The sequence below is a fragment of the Gallus gallus genome, chromosome 24 (genome assembly GCF_016699485.2).
Source record: "Gallus gallus isolate bGalGal1 chromosome 24, bGalGal1.mat.broiler.GRCg7b, whole genome shotgun sequence".
NCBI classification, from domain to species: domain Eukaryota; kingdom Metazoa; phylum Chordata; class Aves; order Galliformes; family Phasianidae; genus Gallus; species Gallus gallus.
This window is the reverse complement of record NC_052555.1, coordinates 177,185-200,546: the sequence shown is the minus strand read 5'-3', so window position 1 is coordinate 200,546 and position 23,362 is coordinate 177,185. Positions and strand designations below refer to the sequence as shown.

The window sequence follows — 23,362 nt, the reverse complement described above, 5'->3', positions numbered from 1 at the left end:
AGAAGGGGCTGAGCACCTCAGATTCCTGAAATCCTGGAACTGTCCTCATTTCCCTTCCAGGCAGGACAGGAAAGTTGAGAATTCAAGTGAGGCTTTGGAGATCGTTGCTAAATAAATGGGTGAGGCCCAATTGGAGGGCAGTCGCACTGCAGGATTGTCACAACTGGCTCAAGGACCGGAGGGTTTGCAGCAGGCAACAGGAGCTGAACTATTCATGGTGACAGCCCAGAAGGAGCCACCATCTCCTTGGGCACTGGATGAGGATGACAGACCGGTGCTGACATAAGGGAAATTTTTTTCTAATTGCCCAGCTTAGCAATGTCAAGTGCCAGAGTGCTTCAGCTCATTGAGTATACTTGAATTTGCACAGATAGAGCTTAGAAAAACAATAGTGGAAACACATTTTGTTCATCAAAGAAGCTTTATAGAGCTGGTGATGCTTCAGAGAACTGAAGAACTGCAAGACTCGTGTTCAAAATGTGGCAAGCGGGATGATTTTGCTAATTATCGTGCTGTTAATCTCACCAAAGATAGGTATAACACCTATGCAGCCGCTACTGTAGGAATTCTTAAAAAAATCTAAATAATGGAAATGTGATTAATCAATTATTGATCTACAAGGTTACTTAGGAAATAGGGTTGTATTTTTTTTTGTTCTTTGCTTTTTTCAAGACATGGGGTCAATCATTTTGAGAGGAGATGCACCAGGTCAGTTGTGAAAGCAAGCTATTTCTGGCTTGGGCAGAGCTTTTTTGACCACACGACTGCCTGCTTAAAATGGGTGGATATGTCGTAACGAGAATGGGGGCTGAAAATGAGAAATCAACAAGTGGAACTGACAGAATGGGCTAATCACCGTTGTATTGATCTCTCTGCTATTTAAAGCCAACAGGTTTTCATCCCCCATCCATCCAACTGTGCCTCTACGGTGTTGAGTTTGGCCAATTTTCTTGACAGACTCATAGGTTTCTTTTTTTCTCCAACTAACCCAGATTTTCCCCACTTTAACACAAGCACAGATAAATTTCAAAAAATTAGGAGGGGCTGGAAACTGTGTGCATGTGTGCCACCCGAAAATAAATCACTGCGTCGTAGAGCAAAGTGGAGGGACATCAGCACAAGTAGCACTGCATTGTAGCGCTTGCCTTATTGTGAGAAAGGGATGGTTTTTTGCACAATGCAGTATATACCAGGTCCATTTCCTCACTGAAGTGATTTTTAATTTGGAGAAACCATTTTTGCCATAGAGCTGCAGAGTTTTGGTGTGAGATGGATCTGTAGAGACACCTAGTGATGCATTTTTTCCTACACTCAACTGTAAAAATTGCCAGAAAGTTTCCAACTGGAGTCCTGAAATGTAAAACATTTCTAAAATCACCACGGCAATGCAATTTGGCTGGCATTTGCAATTAGCATGCTAAATACGTATTTTAAATCTTCCTGGAGATATCTATAACTATTTTAAGGCAGAGCCTCCACTTCCATTGGATACCTCTGGTTTTGTGGTGCTGATGCACTCTCAGATATTCTGAATTATTTCTTCCCAGTGCACTTCCAAAAACAGGATTCTCGTTTTCTGAGGAACTGCAGAATAATGAGTCAGGAGAAGAGCTTTGCATGTCCCTGGTGAACAATGCACCCACATCATCTCCTGATGTACAATTAATTGATCTGAGCGTTCAAACTCTCCATTGCTTTATTGCTAGAATAAGAGGGGCGATGGCTTTTTCTGACCCAGCCGTGCTTGTGTTTCTGGTGTCACTACACATCAGTCCTCCAGATAAATCCTCTTTTCTTAGAGCAAGAAATAGGTTTGCTGAAGAAGTGGATCAAAATGAAGTAAGTTCAAGTAAGGTGGAAAATTCCTTTTGTTGGTATTTTGTTCAGCAGCTGAGGAACGGGACAATGGAGAAGTGAGGCAGAATGGGAAAATGGTAGAAGAGGGAGAAAAAGATCCTCCTTTCACTGCAAAATGTGAATGCAGCATTATCTCAGTTACAGCGGACGTATTACAGACATACATACCTGTGTCAGGCTTGTTTTGGAAGGATAGTTTTCTAAATGCTGTTGGCATAACGCTCAAAAATCTTGCACATCATGGAGGCTGTCGTGCTTGATCCTGCGGTCTCCATATCCTCCCATTGAGTCACACTTCCCAAAGTATTTTGCTAAATAATCACATAACCTATTTGTGCCTTTTTTCCGTTTGCAGCTCTTAGGTGAAAGGCTGATGCTAACATTACAGCACTTGGGGAAGATATCTCCATTTTTGCAAGAAGTTAACTTTAAAGCTGCAAGGAGTGGTGTTAAATTGAGCTGTGTTACTATTTTCTTCTTTTAAAAAACATTATTCTGGCACGCAGAAACTGATAGTGGTTATTTTCTGCTGCTCTTATTGGGGATCTATGCTATTCACATGCTTCTTTTTGGGAAGTTTAATTTTTTCAGAGCAGTTTTTGGTGTTTTCCCTTTTGGGAGAAGCTGCTTCATCAAGTTCCAGACAAAGGAAAACGATAAAAAAATGTGTAGATAGGAAGGAGACAATATAATTATTTCCTTCTTGTCATCTATGTGGTGCTTTTGTCACTTACTGAAAATAGTGGCTGCACAAAGAGGTGAAGTTGCTTAGACACAAGCGGGAGCTTTGCAAAGCATAATTCCTTGTTTTTCCATATTTTATTTCCAGCTGCGACAGAAGGAGGGGAAAACAAAGCTCTTATTGCATGTGACAGAATGCTTTGAAATCTTACTTTCTTTTTTTTTTTTTTGCAGGAGATGCTGCAGAGCTCACCCGCGGCACTACCAGCCGCCTCCAACCCCCCACCGGGCATCGTGGTGCCTGCAGCCGCACTGCCCCCAGGCAACCTGGCCATGGGCAGCGGGGCTGGATCGCCCGCCGTGCCAGGTAGGGCCAGCAGGGAGGCTGGGGGCGGGCAGCCCTCAGCATGCAGCACCCCCACGAGCCCTGTCTTCCGCAGGTGGAGCCCTGTACCAGCCCGTGACGATGGTGACATCTCAGGGCCAGGTCCTCACCCAAGCCATCGCCCCTGGTGCCCTGCAGATCCCCAACGCCCAGGTAAATCCTAGAGCCACAGAGCATCCTGAGCTGGAAGGGACCCACAGGGGGCACCAAGCCCAACCCCTGGCTGCACAGAGCACCGTGAAACACAAACCGTGTGTCTGAGAGTGGTGTTCCAGCCTCTGTACATAGACCCAGGGCTGCCCCATCCTACATGCAGAATCTGGCATTTCTAGCATTTAAGGACGGGAGGTGATGGCCTCGCCTTGTGCCAGGGGACGGTCAGGTTGGATATTGGGAAACATTTCTTCTCTGGAAGTGGTGCTGCACTGGCACGGGCTGCGCAGGGAGTGGTGGGCTCCCCATCGAGGAGATGTTCTGGAACTGTGGGGTCAGTGGGCATGGTGGGGGCAGGTTGGGGCTGGGGATCTTGGAGGTCTTCTCCAACCTTAATGACTCTGTGATTCTGTTGTTAAACTTCACGTGGTTGGTTGCTTGCCCTGCTGTCAGATTTGACAAGATCTCTCTGCCTTTCTTCACCAACTTCCAGGGAAGTGGCAGTCTCAGGTTTATTTTTGTAGGGTGAAAGATCTGCACCAAACACCTCGGTATCATTTATCTTCTTGGGACCACAAGCATTATCTATCCCATATGGCTATGCTCCTTTTTTCCCTTTCTTATCACAACCTCATGAATTTGGGGTGGCTTTGAGGCATCTGTTCTATTTTTATTCCTCTTCTGATCAGCCATGCTGGGTCTCTCTGCATTTTTGCAGCAAGACAATGATTTAGGGTAGAAATTGCTTTATAAGGATAACTTGCCATCCCTGTCTGCACGTAGCCTGCATCATCCACAGTCTCTTACAAATGCTGTCATTCCTCAGGAATTTGGGCAAAACATATCACTCTCTGCCACGCTGCTCCCTGGGGGCAGATCAGCCTCAGTCTCCCCATGCACATTTTTAATGGCAGGAGCTTCCTACCACTATCAGACATAAATGCATGTGGAAAAAAAGGATATTTTGGAAGAAGACACCTTCGCAGCAGGCTTTAATGCCTTCAAGGCTTCTTTTCTCCTTTCCCTCTTTAATATCTCGCCGTCACCAGCTTGGATCTTGCAGCAAAGCCCTCTGAGGTGCAAGAAACAGACGCGCAGGGAATATCAGGGCAGGGAGAGCAGCCTGGACAAGCACCTCCGGATGCTCTTCCTGCGCCGCCAGCGTGATTTATTCATCTGGAGCTCGTGGGAGCGGTGGGACCTGCCGGGCTGATGTTTAATTCATCCCGGAGAAGTGTTTTGATGAAGAGCCGGGAAAAAAAATCTTTCTAACTGAGGTTTCAGTTCTTTTCCCACGACATCATTAAGGCTTCTCTTGTAGCATCCCAGTGTATTTATTTTTAATTTTTTTCTAAAAGCAGCGCATTTTCCCACAACGTTTTTCCTCTATTAATTGCAATAAGCAGAGCAAGGAACAAGGAGTTAACAAATCACAGAGTTTTAACCTCAGGCTGTAAAAAATAGTTGTCTCTGTTTTGTTGTGGCATTTTTATTATGGTAAATTATCCTCCTTAACTGCATGTTGAAAGTGGTCATGGCGTTGTCCCCACTGGTGCCACTGCGGTTGGGAAAAGCCAATTGCCCTTTGCAAAACTGGGTGCAAAAATGAAGATACTAACTGGGCAAACAGAGATCCTGGTGGAAAACGGGGAATTTAGTGCAGATTTTGGGAAACAGATGGGATTTGGGAGGTTCTCAGCATGTCTGTTTTCCCACTCCGCTACTCCCATTTTGGGTTCATATTTGCTTGGGTTTTTTTGGGTTGCCAGTCACCTTTTTCAGCTGATTCTCTCCCTCTCCCTGGCAGGTTAACCTGGATCTCACCTCACTCCTTGACGGCGAGGACAAGAAGTCCAAGAACAAGCGGGGCGTTCTGCCCAAACACGCCACCAACATCATGCGCTCCTGGCTCTTCCAGCACCTCATGGTGAGCATCGTAGCCACTGATGCGCCCTGCAGAGCACACTCAGGGGGTTGCACAAGGGGAAAAAGGCTGCTTTGCAGGAAAGAAAAAAACCTTGAAAATGAACGAACTGAAGTGGTGGTTTGTCTCAGTTTGGGATATTTGAAGGCACAAAGTGGCTTTGCTTTTATTTTGGGAGCATTTGGGGTGTGAGTGTTTTCACTGCAGGTGGCAAAATTATGACCTTGATGTTTAGCAAACAAAACCAGAGGGAGAGATAAGCCAAATGTCTGACTTTCATCCATGTTTGCAGATGTGTGAAGGAGTGTTCTGTACAGTTAGCAGCTCCAAGATATCCTTTTCCAGCAGTCAGGGTGGGCGGGCTGCAACAGCTGCCCCTATGGGCGCCATTGTGGTACAGCAGGAATTGTCCAAAATGTGAAATTGCAAAATCATCCAATTTGGGGGTTCGTTGGTGGGTGGAGGTGTAATTCACAGAAGATGCAACTGGCTTATTTTCGTGCAAGGAGACTGCTTGCCCACCACTGGGGCTGGAAAAAGGGCAGTAAGCTAAACCAAAAATCCCTTTTTGCTGCATAACTCAGGGATTACTCTGTGCTTACTGTTTTCTCAGAGCCCCTTCCTGAATCCCCTGGTGTGAGAGGACTAAAAGCTACTTTGCATATTTTCCTGCACACCATTTTGTTGTGCAATTTTTTGACGACCTGGGATGATGAGGATGCATAGTACAAGGCACTGGGTCTTTCCGTATGTCCCATCTGCTTAGTCTGAAAGCACCAGCATAAATAATGGGGTTTGCAATCTAGTAGCATCAGTGCTTACAATTTTGTTGGACTTGGGAGATTTTTAGCTGGAAATAATATGCCATAAATGCTGGAATAAATGTTGATACTATGGGAAATGACCCAAATCCTAAATCTCTGACAACCATTATTAGAAAACTGGAGAAAATCTCTAAAACTAACCAAAAACAGAAAAACCTCCTTTTCCTTCAAGTAAAGCCTTAGGTGAAGAGCAGTGGTAAAGAGTTAAGGATGCAGGGGAGACAATGATACCTTGCAAATGCAACAAGTCATCAAACTGGGATGGGAGGGATAGAAAAAAAAAAGTGCTCTTTTTGCTTTTTATTTCCCCCTGATTGGGACTGCTGCTTTACATATGTGGATATTATTTTTTGCCCATCTTTCTTCCAGCACCCCTATCCCACAGAGGATGAGAAGAGGCAAATCGCTGCCCAAACCAACCTGACCCTCTTACAAGTCAATAACTGGTGAGCACGCTGGTGGCCTGTGCTGTCACCTCACAGACTTTATAGATATCAAACTATTTTGTCTCATTTAGTCTATTTTTAGGGATAGGGTGAATGGTTATGGCTCATTTTTAGGCAGTACAGTGGCTGTGTGCTTAGTTAGTTGTTGGACTTTGATGATCCTTATGGGTCACTTCCAACGTAGAGTATTCTGATTCTATGAATCCAGTGTTCATTGCTGAAGTCTCAATGCCCTCTCCTGGCAATCCCAATATAGCAGCCAGTATTTTCCCTCCTGCAATTAATAGCTGGAAAAATTAGGGCAATGGCTTAACATGTCACAGACTAATGAAACAGAGGCACATGGCTTGGGAAATGGGATAGGAAAACAGTTTTCTGCACCATGAAACTACTTCTGAAAGGGTTTTATAGTAATTATATATATATAAACAATATTGCAATTCATTAAATCGTTATTGTTTATTTAATATAGTAATAGAAAATATTTTTAATTGAGTGGCCACTTTTTTTCCTGGGAAAGGTTCATCAACGCCCGCCGGCGCATCCTGCAACCGATGCTCGATGCCAGCAACCCAGACCCAGCCCCTAAAGCCAAGAAAATCAAATCTCAGCACCGGCCCACCCAGCGGTTCTGGCCCAACTCCATCGCTGCTGGAGTCCTTCAGCAGCAGGGTGGCAATTCAGGGACAAATCCTGATGGTAAGGAAAATCCTGGGGGCCCCTGTTCCTCCTGGATAAGGCCATGCATTATATTATGGCCTGATGTTGGTATTTAAAGGAAAAACATGTTGAAGAAGTTGCCCATACGCAACAGGCCATCCAGTTGGTCATCACAAGGGTGATGGCAGTGGGGTCACTTGTATGGCAGTGTCACGGCTCCCTTGTGACAGGCACCACCATCTCATTGACATGGGGATAATCCTCTTGCTGAGGTCTTTGGGAAGAGGATAGTAGAGAGAAGATGGGATTAAAGCAGAGAGGAGGGGAGAGGAAGAGAAAGATGAAGGGAGATGGTGCTGTAAGAAGGTGAAAGGAATGTTGCCCAAGAAGCTGTGGATGCCTCATCCCTGGCAGTGCTAAGGCCAGGCTGGATGGGGCTTTGGGCATCTTGATCTACTGGGAGGTGCCCACACAGCAGAGACTGGAACTGGATGGTTTTTAAGGTTCCTTCCAACCAAACCATTCTGTGATTCTATAATAATTCAGTGTTTCTATGAACAAAAGAAGAGATGAAGAAAGAAGATGAAGAGAAGCTCTGACAAACCATTTTGGGAATCCTCTTCCTGAAAAATTAAGAGTTTCCTGTTACTTAGTAAAGATACAGCAGTTAAAAATGTAAGATTTAGACCTTAGGAGATGGGTAGGGCAGGTGGGACCCCCTACAAAGTATTCTGTGTAATACAGCTGTCCATTTGTGTTCTTGTAGGTTTATGCACTTTTTTGTCCTTTTTATATTAGCCAGGGAGTCATTTTTATCTGTTTAATTTCAGGCTCCCTCGCCATGGACAACCTGCAGCCCCTCTCATCAGCCACGGCCACCATGGCCATGCAGCAGGCCATGCTTGCAGCTCACGAGGACTCCCTAGATGGCACTGAGGAGGACGACGATGAGGAGGATGAGGACGAGATGGAGGAGGAGGAAGAGGAGGAGGAGGAGCTGGAGGAAGAGCCCGGTGGCCTCCCGGCTGCGCCTGGTGCTAACCTTGGTTTGGACCACAGTGACTCACTGGAGTAGCTCATCCTGCGCGCTCCCCAAATCGTGGATGGCACCGGAAGCGACCTCTCCCAGAATGGCAAAAACACAGCAAGAATAACAACAGATTGGTGAGGACAAAGCTAACTGTGGAGGCACTGACAGATGCCCCATCCGCCTGTGGGCCACCGGGGCCACCACATCAGCACATGGCAGTGAAGGACACATGTTTACAAGGCACATATTGTGGCCGGATTTTTTTGAGGTTTTCTTTCAGGTTTTCTTTGTTTTCTCCCTTTTCCCTTCATTTTTGGTAAGGAAAGCGTTTATAGGGGAGGCTATTTTCCCCACCGTGCTCGGATGCCACCATGGGCTGTTGCATCCTCTTGGATTTCTTGGTGCAAAAAAAACCCCAACCAAAACAGGATTGATGTATTTCTGGGGTAAGCTTCCACAAAAAAAGGTCATTCACATAAATATTGGCATGTGGGAAAGAATTGCCAAGTTGCCAATTCTGCTTCCTATCAGATTGGAGGAAAGTTTCATGCTCTTGACCCACAGGATTGCTCGAATCTCCCTGTTTTGGCCTCAGTGCTGTGGCCATTTGGTGACTCTACACACGACTTTCAGGAAAAGGGAGGAAGCTCCCCAAACTCTTTAATTTATGTGCTAAAAACCCATCAAATCTCAGCCTTGTCCTTCAGGGCTGAGACTGGATGCCAAGTTGGGCTGGATGCCAGGCTGAGCAAGACCTTTCCAGGGTGTTTTGGTACCAAATAGGAATAAAATAGCAGCCTTTCATCCCAAATTGGATAGTGATTTGCCCAGGAGGAAAGAAATTCAGAAAGATTCTATCTCCCCAACGTCATCCACCTGCGCAGGAAAACATTGGGTTTCTCACCCCCAAGTGCCACAAGCGAGCTGTCAGGGGGCAGCTGTACAAAAACACTGTGTTTGGGGGCTTTGAGTGGTAGCAAAAAGGCGAATTCTGCCTTAAAACACGAGAATAAAGGCAGCCCAGGTAACACAGGGCATCTTCTCAGTTCCATGGGGGTTAAAAAAAAAAAAAAGGATTTTTTTCTGCAAGTTCTTCCCCATCAGTTGGGGTTTGTTCTTCTGTAATAAGGAAGGATTTTGGCGGCTGCATGAATTGCCATTTTTGACCTTCTTTTGGCTCTTGAAGAGTTGAGAAGAAACAGCAGCCGCAGCCAAACGGGCCGCAGCAACAAAGCGATGCAATGGGCAACAAAGCCTATTTTTCAGTACTGATCTGGCGTGAATGTAATCTGTAATTTCATAAAGGATTCATTGTAATTTAGTATTAATTCATGTCCATTTATTATAAAGTGCTACGAGATGAGGTTTTGCAGCTGTATTTTATTGTCAGCTTCTTCGTAGTGGAGGTGAGGGGGATGAAGGACAAGCGGAACGCCAGAATGGGTGAATAACCCCAAAATGGGCAACCCACAGATAGGCAAATTCTCCTAAGATGAGTGAATTGCTTCAAATCCACAAATGAGTGATGCAACACCGAAAGGATTCGTACTTAGAAAAGTGATGCCCCTCTATGAAGAACTCTGAAACTAAGTGATTTGCCACCAGTATGAACTCTGCTCCCCCGAAATGAGGGACTATCCCTAAATATGAACTCTGCTTCTCCAGATATGCAATGTGCCTCCAAATGAGTGACCCACTCCAAAGCCAATGGGAGCTGCCATGACAAAATAAGCACTATGCTACCAAACGTTGCTTCCCAAAAATGAGGAATGCTCTCCAAATATGATCAGCAGTCCCCCAGAATTGGTCTCTTCCCCCAGAATGAGTGTCTTTTCCCCCAGATGAGTGCCCAAAATAAGTGACACACCCCAAAGCAGCATGATTCTTCCCCAAATGGAATCCTTGCCTAATAAGCACCCAGCAGCTTGTTACCCCTAAAATATGCCTATTTTGCAAAATGCTGTATAATCATGACCCACAAAAAGTATATTTTTCTACTCAAAAGCTGCAAAACACAGCTTTTTTTCCCCCGCGTAATCCAGGATGAGATGGTTTCAGACCTGCTCCATCCCATGGCTAACCAGGGATGTCCTGGTGGAGTGGAGACTGGCAAATGTGACACTCGTCTTCCAAAAGGGCTGGAAAGATGATCCTGGTAGCTACAGACCTATCAGTTGCACCTCGGTGCCAGGGAAGGTTATGGAACGGATAATCTCGGGAGCCATCATGGATCAATTAAAGGTCAGCCAGGGGATCAGGCCCAGTCAGCGCAGGTTCGTGAATGATAGATCCTGTTTGACAAACCTGATTTCGTTCTATGGCAAGGTGACCCGCTTAGTGGATGAAGGTAAGGCTGTTGATGTGGACTACCAGGACTTCAGTAAGGCCTTTAGCACTGTCCCCCACAGCATCCTCATGAAGATGCTGGCTGCCCACGGTTTGGATGGGCGTACACTCCGCTGGGTGAAACACTGGCTGGATGGCCAGGTCCAAAGAGTTGTGGTCAATGGAGTTAAATCCCGCTGGCAGCCAGACACGAGCGGTGTCCCCCAGGGCTTCTATTTAACGTTTTTATTAATGAACTTGATGAGGGGATTGAGCGCACCCTCAGTAACTTTGCAGAGGGCACCATGTTGGGAGGGAGTGTTGATCTGCCTGAGGGGAGAAAGGTGCTACAGAGAGACCTGGATAGACTGGATGGATGGGCCAAGGTTAACTGTATGAGTTTGAATAGGGCCAAGTGTCGGGTCCTGCATTTTGGTCACAACAACCCCAGGCAACCCCCCAGGCTTGGGGAGGTGTGCCTGGAAAGCTGCCTGACGGAAAGGGACCTTGGTGTCCTGTTGGACAGGTGGTTGAATATGAGCCAGCGGTGTGCCCGGGTGGCCAAGGTGGCCAATGGCGTCCTGGCCTGGATCAGGAGTGGTGCGGTGAGCAGGACCAGGGAAGTCATCCTGCCCCGTACTCGGCACTGGTGAGGCCTCACCTCGAGTACTGTGTTCAGTTTTGGGCACCTCAATACAGAAAGGATGTGGAGGTGCTGGAGCAGGTCCAGAGAAGGGCAACAAGCCTGGGGAAGAGCTTGGAGAATGTGCCTTATGATGAGAGACTGAAGGAACTGGGGCTGTTTGGTCTGGGGAAGAGGAGGCGGAGGGGAGACCTTATTGCTCTCTTCCAGTATCTGAAAGGTGATCACAGCAGAGCGGGGCTGGTCTCTTCTCACTGGTGACAGGATGAGGGGAAATGGCCTCGAGTTGCTCCAAGGGAGGTTTAGGTTGGATATTAGGAAAAACTTACTTACAGAAAGGGTTCTTATGCACTGGAATAGGCTCCCCAGGGAGGTGGTTGAGTCACCATCCCTGGATGTGTTTAAAAACCATTTGGATGTGGTGCTCAGGGACGTGATTTAGCGGAGGGTTGTTAGAGTTAAGGTAGGATGGTTGGATTGTGGTTGGACTTGATGATCTTTAAGGTCTTTTCCAACCTGAGCAATTCTATGATTCTCTTCATTGCAGGCAGGGAAAGAAGACACCGGATTCCTCTTGCTTAATTAATGAAACAAATTATTTATTTCCCAGCTGTGCAAAGGTTTGGGGGGATTTGGGTGGGGGAGGTGCAGGTGACCTGTTTCCATGTGTCTGGCCCCGTTTCTGGGGGCGCCGGAGTTTGGGGGTGCAGGGCTGCACTGCATCAGGTTGGGCAGAGCACTGCAAAGAGAGAGGTGAGCGTGCACGAGTGTGCACGGAGCTGCACTAGGGTGCAGGAGGCTGCAGAGTGATGCATGATAACACGGCTGCAGGAGGGTCCGTAAGGATGTGCAGGGGTGCACAGCGATGCATGGGTGTGCAGTAGGCTGCATGAGTATGCACTGCTGCATGGGGGTGCACATGCATGCTTGAGGGTTTGTATGCACAAGTATGCATGAGCATTCATGAGCGTGCACCAAGGATGCACAAGCATTCACATTGAGGGTGCATAAGTTTAAATGAGGTTGCACAGTGGCTGTAAATGGAATGTAAGAGGAGTCAGGAGGAAAGCAGAAGGGATGCATGAGGAATTCACAAGGCATGCACAAAAGGGAGAACAGGGGATGCACGGGGGTGTGCTATGGTTTACAGAGAGTGCATGGAGGATACACAAAAGATGCAGGAGGATGAGCAGGTGATGCACCAGGGATGCCCAGGAGATGCATGGAGGATGCGTGAGGCACACAAAGGAGATTCAAAGGAGAGAAGATGCACAGTGGTGCATTAGGGGTGCCCAGGCATTCCCAGTAGATGCAGAAGAGCCACGGATGGGTACACAGGGGATGAAGGAGAATGGACAGTGACATATGAGGGTCCATGAGGATGCTGTAAGGATGCTCAGGAGATGCACTCAACATGCAGGGGAGATGTAAGGGATGCACAAAGAATGCATGAGACATACTTAAGCACTGCATGAGAGGTGCATGAGGGTAAGGGAGATGCAGAAAGGATGCACAGTGATAAATGGGGAATGCATTTGGGGTATGGAGGATGCAGGGGGGATGCACAGGGCACATGCAGGTACCTTTGAGGATGTAGTCTGTCAGCAGCGTGGGCACCTTCTCATTCCCCTCCTTCATGGCAAACAGGACTGCACGGTGGAAAAGGACCTTGAGCACAGTCCATGTATCCCCACATGCTCCTATTCTGTCCCCAGATAGCCCCAAACCATCACAAAGGCACTGCCACAGTGTACCCATCCTGACAGTATCCCAAATTGAGCATTTTCACCCCCATCAGCCTCACTCCGGTGATGCAGAATTGGAGTTTTCCACCCAAATTGGCACTGGGGTGAGTTGCAAAATGAGGAACTGCACCCCAAACTGCTCAGGGCATAGTGATGCAAAATGAACAATTGTGCCCCCAATTGGCCATGCCGGAGGGAGGGGGGCGGGGGGGAGGATGTTACAAAATGAGTCTCCCTATGTAGGTGGACCACAGCGATGCAAAAACCAACAGCAGCAAAGCTTCAATTTGCTGCAGTGGTGCAAATGAGACAACTGTGCCTGAAAACTCGCAATGCTTCACTGATACAAAATGGTGTTTCTCTTTCAAACCAGCTGTGCTGCAATGGTGTCATGCATCTGATTGTGAAAAAGGTGGCTGCACCCCCAACTGGCTGTGTTGAAGAAATGTAAAAAAAAATTAATCCAAGTTGTGGGCACTGCAGCAATGCAAATTGTGTGTTTGTGCCCCAGATTGGCCATGTTATGGTGATTCAAAATGGGTCAAACAAGGACTCACTGTTGGTGAGCATCTGCAGATCCTCAACGGAGGGCGGCGAACCCTTCTTCTCATAGGGAATCACTGTGTTCAGATACTGCAAAGCAGAAAAATGCCCCCCAAAAACCTCCATGCCACAAAGCTGCCTCTTTTTTACACCTCACCGATGCAAACCACCCCAAACTGATGTAAAAGCAGAAGTGCAAAATACAGCTGCAACTTTCCTGCAATTGCATTTAATTTACAGATGTTTGGGGGGCTACTGAATTAAGTGGATACTGCAAAAGCTGTGCTCAAATGAACCCCTAGCTAGGTAGGGTTGAAGGGATGAAAAAGGGCAAAAATGGCACACACGAGTGTGCAGAGCAGGGGGTGGAAGGGGACAGATTTGGGCAAGTTGGGGGGAAAAGGCACCTGCTTCTCGTTCGCAGCGGGGCCAAAGGTCTGACGCAGGCCGGAGTGCAGGATGCTGGAGATGCCCTCCATGCTGAACCGCTGGGGACATGCATTACCCTGTCACCTCCTGGCATGAGGACACCGCCCCAGGCACCAAATATCCCCCCATCTCCTTGATCCAGCTCCCTGTCACCCCATCCCCTGTCCTCACATCCCCATGCCATGTGTCCTGTCCATGTCCAGTGTCCTCCATGTGCCCAATCCCATGTCCCTTCATCTCATCCCATCTCATTCCATCCCATTCCACCCCATCCCACACCATCCCATCCCATGCCATCCCATCCCGTGCCATCCCCACACCCGCAGGACCTCACACCCCACCTCCCCCAGACTCACATCCGTATGTTGGTCAACCCCATCCCCACCTTTCTGGGCATGTGTCCCCCACGCTCGGGACGACCTCCTTGCAGGCTGAGCCCACGGTCGCGGCGGCGGCGGCGTGCGGCCTCCCGCTGCTCCCGCTGCTCCCCCTGCACGGCCAGCAGAGCCCCAATAAACGCCGTCTTCACCTCCTTCTCAAAGGCCAGCTCATCCCGCCGTGCCAGCTGGGCCACCAGCTCAGCCGACAGTGCCCGGCTCGCTGCCTCCGCACGCCCTGCTGCCGCTGCCAGCTCCCCAGCCGTCAGCTGCTCCAGCCCTGCCACCAGCATCATCGTTAGGGTGCACAGTGTGCATGCACTGTACAAAAAGGCATTACGTGCAAGGTGCAATTGCTGGGATGCCTGGGATGCTCAGTGCAATGCATGTTGCAGTTAGCAAAGGTCCAGTGCAGCTACAGGGATGTCCAGTGTAATTAGTGACATGCACGGTGCAGTGAGTGACCTGCATGGTGCAATGAGTGTTATTTCTGATGCAATCAGTGAAGGGCGTAGTGTATTAGTTAAGCACCTGGTGCAATTAGTGACATGCACACTGCAATTACGGGAATGTCTGGGGCAATTAGTGACATTCCTCATGCAGTGAGAGCTACTCCTGGTGCACTCAGCAAAAGCACAGTGCATGAGTGAAATACCTGGAGCAATGATGAACATGAATGATGCAATTACTGGAATGTCTGGGGCAATTAGTGACATGCATCATGCAGTTATTTGAGTATGCGCTACAGTCTGTAAGATTCTAGGGATAATTAACAAAATGCACGGTGTAATCAGTGAAATGCACACTGAAACTTTTTTACTGCTCTGTGATCAGTGAAATGCTCAGTGCATTGCTGGAGCATCCAGCACTGTTGTAGCACAATTGCTAAGGTGCCCAGTATCAGAGCAAAGTGCCCTGACCAATTATGGAAGTGCCTGGTGCAATTAATGGCATGCATGGTGCAGTAAATGAAAAGCACTAGATACAATTAGGGAATATAAGAGCAATTATCAAAATGCCTGGTGAGATTAGGGAAACCCTCTTTGCAGTCAGTGAAATGTAGGCAAGGTATATTTGGGGAAAAACCTAGTGCAACTATTAAAAAGTATCATAAAATTTCCTATGTATTTTGGGGAATGTCTGGTGCCTGGTGCAAGTCAGCAAATTAGGAAAATGCACCAAGCACAGCCCAGGGAAGACCGTGCCACATGCAGTCATATGCATGCAGGGTGCTATCAGAAAAGTGAAGGATGCAAACAGTGATGTGCAGAACAAGTGAGGCATTCTTTCAAAATGCACACATCAACTGATCACTTGCATGGCATGCTTAGAAAGGCACAGGTCACTTAGCAACATGCACTTAGTGCAAGGCACAGTGCTGGAGACATTTTGCACAATGCGCCACATGCTTGGTGAAACACAGGACCATCTATCACCATGCTACAAGAAAGATCTCAGAGGGCTCATTTTTTTGCAGAGAGCCACCTCCTGATGTCCAATTTGGTGAGAACTGCACCCAGAAAGGGCTGTGCCTGGTTCCTACTGCCTGTACCTTCATGGGAGCAGTTGTTGTTGAAGGTGGGGGAGAAGGTGTGCAGCTCATGCAGAACGATGGGCTCCATGCCCCGGCTTCCACTGTCACCCTCTGCATTGGCCTCAGCATCCTCTTCCTCATCTTCTTCCTCCTCCTCATCCTCATCGCCCTCAGGATCCGCCTCAGGGTCAGGCGAACTCTGCATCAGCTCCTCCAGCTCCTCGATGACCTGTGGGGTACCAGTGTCCCACATCTGCACCCTGCACCTCGCATCATCCCACATCTGCACCCTGCATCCGACATCTGAGTCCTGCAGCCTTGTCCACAGATAAGCTCTTAGTGTCCCCAAACAAGTGGATTTGGCCTTTTTGTGTCCTGAGCAGTGTGAGCCCGGTGTTATGGAGACATCCAAGTGTTAGGGTGTAGGTACCTGTTCAGCTGTCAGCAGTGGTTCTTCATTGATGCCTGAGTCATGCTCGCTTCTCTCAGCAAGCTCTTCATCTTCCTTCTCACAAAGCTGCAGGAGACACAGGCTGGTCACCTCGGTGGCACCACAGGCACTGCCTGGTGCAGGTATGGGCATAGCATAGGCACAGACACAGCCCTGTAGCTCATGGGAAGAACTACCAGAACCATAGCACTGGGGATGCACTGCCTGTGGGGCTTACACTGCAGAGATGTTGGATGGAGATGCTGGATGGGAGATGCTGCATGGGGAGGATGGACAAGGAGACATTGGATGGAAGAGCTGGATTGAGATGTTGGATGGAGACAGCGGATAGGGGTTTGGCATGGAGATGATGGATGGAAGACTCTGGATAGAGGTCTAGGACAAAAGAATTTATATCAGAGGCATTGGATAGGAGTGTTGTATGGAGAGATGTTGGCTTAGGAGATGTTTGATGGAAACACTGGATGGGGATGTTGAATGGGGACACTGGGGAGGGTCATACTGGCTGGGGATGCCGGATGTAGATACTAGACAGAAACCTCAAATGGTGATTTTGGGTGGAAGTTATGGATGGGGACAAGTTTGATGGATGAATCATAGAATCGTAGAATTGCTCAGGTTGGAAAAGACCTTAAAGATCATTGAGTCCAACCACAATCCAACCATCTTACCTATAACAACCCTCCACTAAATCATGTCCCTGAGCACCAAATGGTTTTTAAACACATTCAGAGATGGTGACTCAACCACCTCCCTGGGGAGCCTATTCCAGTGCTTAACAACCCTTTCTGTAAGTAAGTTTTTCCTGATACCCAACCTAAACCTTCCCTGGCACAACTTGAGGCCATTTCCCCTCATCCTGTCGCCACTGAGAAGAGACCAGCCCCGCTCTGCTGCGATCACCTTTCAGGTATTGGAAGAGAGTAATAAGGATGCTGCATGAAGAGACTGAATGGAGGCATCAGGTAAGGAGATGACAGGGAAATTCTGGATGGTGAGGCCTTGGATAAGGAAATGGATGGAGGTGGTGGATGAGGACACCCTTCTCTAGTGACAGGTTGCAAAACATTCAAACAGGCTGAAATCAGTGGATTTTTGATGCCATCCCACAACCCCAAACATAGCTCTTCATAGCATGAACTCATTACAGTGAAGTAAACATTGTTTTCTTCCCAGCTTGGGGACAGATTGGCAGGAAGCAAATTGCCAAATCGAGCACTTAATCTTGCCCTTTAGAGTGACTTTCCCCTGGAACACAGACATCCTCTGCATTAGCGACGGATGTAAGGACAGCCACCCAAAAATGCCATTTGTAGGTGGTCTTAAGTGCCCTGGCTCTGCCCTTCCCCAACAGCTGCTGAGTCTTGGGGCTGACAGACAGCTGTCAACCACCACATGGGTCACATGGGGACAACAGGGCTTTGAGGTGCCAAGGGCGTCACGGCCATACCTGGGGATCGGTGCCATCGGGGGCCTCAGCCTCAGGGTGCATCCAGGGCCGGGGGGAGCCCCGGGGGACGAAGCCATCAGTGAGGGCATCCCAGACTCTGTAGGGAGGTAGGTGTTGAGTGGGGATCACCAAAACACCCCGAAATGCCCCGAAGTGCTGCCTCCCAGAAAGCCATCCTGAAACAGCATGCCAAAATGCCACAGTGCATCCCAAAACAGAGTCCCAACACCCAAAACAATGCTTCTAAACATTGCCAGGTGGTCACTCCCTGACCACCACTGAGATGTGCAAAACATTCCAAAACACCCCAAATTCTGCCTCAGAACACCTTAAAAATGTGTGCACATTAGCATAATCCCAATTCCCCCTAAATCACCCCAAAACAGCCTCCCCTCTCTAACTGCTCCCAGCTCCAAAACAACCATAAAAACACTCATTTTGGGATATTCATCTCCCCTCCCTCATCTGATTTTAATTTCCTCTTATGCACATATTTCACAAACTAATGCATAAAAACGGGACATAAAAAAAAAAACACATTCCCATTTTTAACAAAAAAGCAACAAATAAGGAAAAAGCAAATGAGTGTCCCCCAAATTTGCTTCTTTTCTGCTCTTAAAGAACCAGCATCCTGCAGAACGCAGCCACAGATTTCCATATTAATTATGGCAATAACTGGTTAATAATTAGAGGGAAGCGGCGCCTTTAAGGCCTCCACCCATCCCCCATCCGTGCACACAGGGCTCATTGAAGAGTGGGGAAAAAAAAGCCTATTTTGCCCAAACTGACCCAAAGTGACACAATCCACAGCACAAAGTGGCACCATGGGCTGCCAGTGGCAGCGCAGCGTTCTGGGCATGCTGCCAAAATGCATTTTTTTCTCTGCAAAATGACTGATTTTGCACTGAAAAATATAAAAACAGCTGGAAAACAAAAAAGAGAGACAGAGATTTGGGAGCTTTTGGTTTGAAAACAACCACTTTGCTTGGTGAAAAATCAGCATTAGGAAGTGCAGCCTGGGGAATAACCTCAGTTAAATGGGCAAAAAGAAATCTGTTAGGAAGGTGTTTGTACATCAACAGCGCTGGAAAAAAAATAAAATAAAATAAAAAGCATAAATTCTGGCCCTAAATGGCATTTTGCAACCAAAAAAAAAGGTTTTGTATGAAAATTAGATTTTGGTGCAAATGCCACTATGATGCTTTTGGCCGGACAGGCAGCACTGGGCAGATTTTGCTCCCAGCCGCCCCACTTGGGTGCACAGTTTTACATTGCGAGGAGGCTGAGCCCTGCTGACACCTTACAGTTCACACTTACCCTCAGCTCCCCTCACAAGGCCTGGGCCCGCTGCAATGTCATGTGGGGTGCCTGATGTGTGTGCTTGTAGGATACTACACAGATACTCCACGGTATTGCATTACCATGCTGTGAGGAAGGGGCCTGATTTGCACCTGGAGGGTATCCTGCAAGCACTCAGGGAGGTGCACAGCCTCCAGATGTGCCCTGCTCATAGGACACAACTGCTGCAATGGGGTAAGCAGGTTTCCATGCTGGGGTGAGGGGTGTATCTCACAGTGCTGCAAGGAGGCATGCAGGCCCAAGTGTCCTATGTGTCCTATTTGTAGGACACCACACAGAAACTCCATGCAGATGCACAGCTACGCCATAATGCAGGGTACTGAGCAGCACATGCGGGAATTCTCAGGGGCATAAGGAGGCACAGAGGCCCTAAGGGAACATACTCACAGGTTACTGCACCAAAACTTTAGTGCGCTGCATGATCATGCTACAACATGGGGATGGGAGCGCGAGGAGACCCATGTTCCCAGCAGGAACAGCCTTACTCACTCCTCATCCTGGAGGTGCTCCTCCTCCTCCTGTGCCTGCAGCCGGCCTCTCACAGGGGCCAGGCCCTCAGTGGTGGCATCGTAGTTGCGGAAGCAGACGGTGAGCTTCTCATCGAACTCCTGCACCAGGTCCTCCATCGATTTGAAGCTCATCATCTCGGTCGAGAAGCTCTCCAGCTCAGCCAGTGCTGGGTCCATGGTGCGCCGGGGGACCCCCCCATTGTCCCCAGGCCCCTCTTCAAACTCCTCCTCCAGGCTTACCAGGGGTGCCTCCATCCTCCTTGCCACCGCTGCCGTCTTAGCTGTGGGGACAAGGCACCCACGAGGCACCTGCTGCTCACAGGCTGTGTCAGCAAGGCTCCCCACTCCCTTTGCTGGCTCTAATCCCAGAGCCAGTAGTATCCCGGTAGTACTTTATAGTCTTATCTTGGTAGTAGCCCAATAGTATCCCTAGAGCTTCTTAGTACTGTCTCCATAGCACCTCAGCAGTGCTATAGTAATAAGCTGTAGCTTCTTAGTACTAGCCCAATACTCTTTACTAGTATACAGTGTTTAAAAAGCCCCACAGTATCTTACTGCTGCCCTGATAGTGCAGCTGAAGCACTGCATCACTGCATTTTTACTGAACTGTTAATATCTCAGTAGTAGCCTCATACTGTATCACCTGAAAGTATCACACTAGTATCAACAGTGTGCTGACGGTATCCCAAAAGCTTCCTTGAGTGCTCACATAGCACTTGATAGTACCCCAGAATCATCTTACCACTACCCCTCCTCAGTCCCTAGTAGTAGCTCAGAAGTATTCCACTGGTATCACAGTAGCACCCTACTAAAAACTGAAGAGTTCCAATAGAACCTTATCGGTGTTGTAACAATATCTCAACAGTATCACAGTGGTACCCTGATGCTATTTGAGCAGTGTCCTAGTAATGGCTGTGCAGTATCTTAGTTGTAGAGTATGCTCGCAGTATCTCAGTGGAAACCCAGCACTACTGGCGTTCTATCCTGATGGCATTTTAGTAAACCCCTGGTAGCACCTCAGCAGCATCCCAGAAGTGTCCTCCAGGGATGCAATCCTGTGTAGGCATATAGCCCTGCGTGTGGAGGGAGTGCATGCCTGCGCAGAGGCACATACATGCAAGGGTGCACATGTGCACAGTGCACAGATGCTCTGTATGCACGCATGGGATCACACGACTGTCAGGGTCCATGTGTAAAAGGGGTACGTGCACACAGGTGTAACTGAGTGCAGGTGCATCCTGTGCCCATCTGCAGCTCTGCACGCATGCAGCCCTGTACATACAGTGGTGCAGAGGTGCAGGGCACATGTTTGCACACAATGTGTGCACATGAAGATGCACGCATGCACAGTGCTGTTTGCATGCTCAGGGTTGCATGCGTTGGGGTGGCTGCACACATGGCAGCACGAGAACATGCTGCATACACATGCGCATCATAGATGTGCACTGTGCACGTGTGCACCATTGTGCACCAGCTTTGTGCACACCTGCACCATTCACATATACCCTGCTTTGTGCCTCCCAAGCTCTCCACTACAGACACCCGCATGTGTGCACTGCGCATGCCCCTGCCAGCATCCCTCATATGCGCAGCTCAGTGCATGACCCCCCCGACGCGCCCCAAAATGCCCCCCCCAGCCCCACATCGCCCTCCCCCACCCCGTCGTGCAGCGCCTGCGCACCCCACAACGCACCACCTCCGCACGGATGCTGAAGTGCAGCGGGCGCCTCGGGGGGCAGGCAGCTCCTTGCTGCCCCCCCACAACCGAGCACCCCCAAAATCCCACCCCTACGACCCTTGCACAATGCCCAACGCCCCCCTTCCCAGGAACACCCTCATGCAATGTCCTCACGTTGCGCAGTGATGTCCCCCCAGAGCCCCGCAGGCCACCGCGCTGCACTTCCAAAATCTTTCACCCGTCCCCCCCCGCATACATGCAAAGCCCTTTGCAACCCCCTCAACTCATACACACGCTCCCCCACCGTGCACTCACCCCGCCTGGCTGCACCCCAACCTTCCTATTTGCTCGCACTCTCCCGCACCCAACGGAGGTCCCCTCCATGTCCTCCCCCCGGCCCCTCACCCACCTGCGGCCCCGCATCCTCTGCGCTCCGGGAGAAGGTTGACGGGGGGGGGGGGGAGAGGGGGGGAGCCGGACGCGTTGCGCACGCGCGGAACGGACTGGGGGTTGGGGGGGGGGGGGGGTGACGTCACCTGGAGAGCTCACGCCCCCCCCCCTCCCCCCTCCCCATCACCCCTTTATCCCCGGGGAAGGGCAAAGGAAGGGGGGCACGGGGGCCTGCACCATCATTTGCATCTTGCCTTCTTCATACTCATCCTCCTCACCATCAGTATCATCAGTATCACCTACATCCTCATCCTTCCCGTCCTCCTCCTCATCTTCATCCTCATCATCCTCCTCCTTGTTCTCCACATCATCCTACTCTTCACCTTCCTTCTCCTCCTCCTCCCCACCCTCATCCTCACCCTCCTCCTCCTCCTCCTCACAGCCTTTCTTTGAGTCATGCACCCCACAATACACCATTCTCCCCTCCCTTTAATACATGTATATTTATTTATTCATGCATTTTGCAAGCATAGAGATATATTGCATCCATTACAAAAAGCAGACTATGCGTATATATATATATAAATGAGATAAAGTTGAAATAAGATCTTAAAAAAAAACACCTATTAACTATGCAAAAATCCTTTTTCCCTCTTACTTCAATGCTTTTTTTTTCCTTTTTTTGTAAGGGGCCATACATCCATCACTATTCTCTGTAACCCTGAGTGAACAGCAGACCAGTAACCCCAATTGGAGGTTTATAGTGTGCCATGGCTGTCGGTTTGATGCACTGCAGGGATGCACAGGGCAGCACTGCTTCTGTATCCCTACACAGCTCCCAGACCCAGCAGTGCTGCAGGATTTGCTGGAACTCTGCTGGAAATTTCCAGCTTCCCTAATGTCATCCTTTTGTTCTTTCAAACTAGAACAGAGGTCTTGTTGCATTGCTGCATTTTTAACAAATGGGCTTAAAACACCCTGAAACTGAAGGATTTCTTATAGGGTAGAAAATTCTGTTGGCAAGGCAGCATATGTGAGACAACACATCACAGTGTCACAGCTGCTTGGCCACGCAGCACACTGCACTAGGGGAAGGAAAGCAGCATTTTGCAGTCCAGCAGCTCTGGAAAAGCTTTCTGCTTTGAGAAAAAAGGGTTCCCATGGTTCCACCCCATCTCATGGTTACAGTGTCACAGAGACGCAAGAATTTAAAGGTCCTTCTCTATTCTGTTCTATTCTGTTCTGTTGTTCTATTCTATTCTGTTCTGTTCTGTTCTATTCTATTCACTCCATTCCATTCCATTTCACTCCACTCCATCCCATCCCATTCCATCCATTCTATTCCATTCCACATTCCACTCCACATACCATTCCATTCCATGTGCTATGCCATTCCATTCTATTTTTATAAAATTAACTCCACCCATGACACCCTGCAGTGCTCAGACACTTCCAGCTCCAGCACCTTTGCCCACGGCAGTGTTGGGAATGAATTTCTCATGTGTCCCCATAACTCGTGTCCTTTTTTAATGCCAGTCACAGCAGCCACTGCACAGCTGGTGACAGTGACACAGCTTTTCTGCAAAACTGTTTTTGTGAAAGAAGTCATTTACTGCTGAGAATGCATCCCTTCCTCTATGCCTTTACCAGCTCACAAAGCCCTCTTTTGAGCATTTGGATTCTCCGTATCTCTAGCAGTGCTTCCTCCCAGCAATATCTGCAGGCAAAGGCACACCATGCAGCTCTGCATTTATTATTACATCCATTTTTACCATGGCAGAAGAACAAATCTTTTCCCACCAGCCTGTGCCTGTTTTCCTTGCATGTTAAGTGAGAAACCCCAAAAGAGGCTCCCAGAACTTTATCATTAAGCTTAGGGAATTTTTGCAATTGGGTTGAGCATGCACAGTTCAAAGCATCACTGGCCAACATCACAAAACGACTGCAACAGCTCGTTTCCATCTCCTGG

At 48.6% G+C, this 23,362-nt stretch overlaps 2 protein-coding genes across 5 annotated transcripts in view; one reads left to right on the top strand and one right to left on the bottom strand.

Annotated features, from left to right (window-relative positions):
• PKNOX2 (PBX/knotted 1 homeobox 2) overlaps positions 1-9,338 on the top strand; it is a 66,142-nt gene extending 56,804 nt beyond the window's left edge. For 3 of the 4 annotated variants that reach the window (NM_001398296.1, NM_204226.2, NM_001398297.1), the window contains 6 exons: positions 2,773-2,905; positions 2,979-3,076; positions 4,884-5,003; positions 6,194-6,270; positions 6,791-6,969; positions 7,761-9,338. In NM_001398296.1, the coding sequence (NP_001385225.1) occupies positions 2,773-2,905; positions 2,979-3,076; positions 4,884-5,003; positions 6,194-6,270; positions 6,791-6,969; positions 7,761-8,005 (852 nt within the window). In that variant the 3' untranslated portion in view covers positions 8,006-9,338. The remainder of the gene's footprint in view (positions 1-2,772; positions 2,906-2,978; positions 3,077-4,883; positions 5,004-6,193; positions 6,271-6,790; positions 6,970-7,760) is intronic. The other variant, XM_015297935.4, reaches the window with a different exon arrangement.
• Positions 9,339-11,506: 2,168 nt separating this feature from the next.
• On the bottom strand, positions 11,507-21,748 carry FEZ1 (fasciculation and elongation protein zeta 1). The gene is made up of 10 exons (XM_046903782.1): positions 21,672-21,748; positions 19,306-19,606; positions 17,458-17,554; positions 15,987-16,073; positions 15,575-15,785; positions 14,031-14,302; positions 13,624-13,704; positions 13,231-13,306; positions 12,512-12,577; positions 11,507-11,667 (listed from the first exon to the last, which is right to left on the bottom strand). The coding sequence occupies exons 2-10, from the start codon at positions 19,578-19,580 to the stop codon at positions 11,651-11,653; spliced, it is 1,182 nt and encodes a 393-aa protein (XP_046759738.1). The 5' UTR covers positions 19,581-19,606; positions 21,672-21,748; the 3' UTR covers positions 11,507-11,650.
• Positions 21,749-23,362: the final 1,614 nt, after the last annotated feature.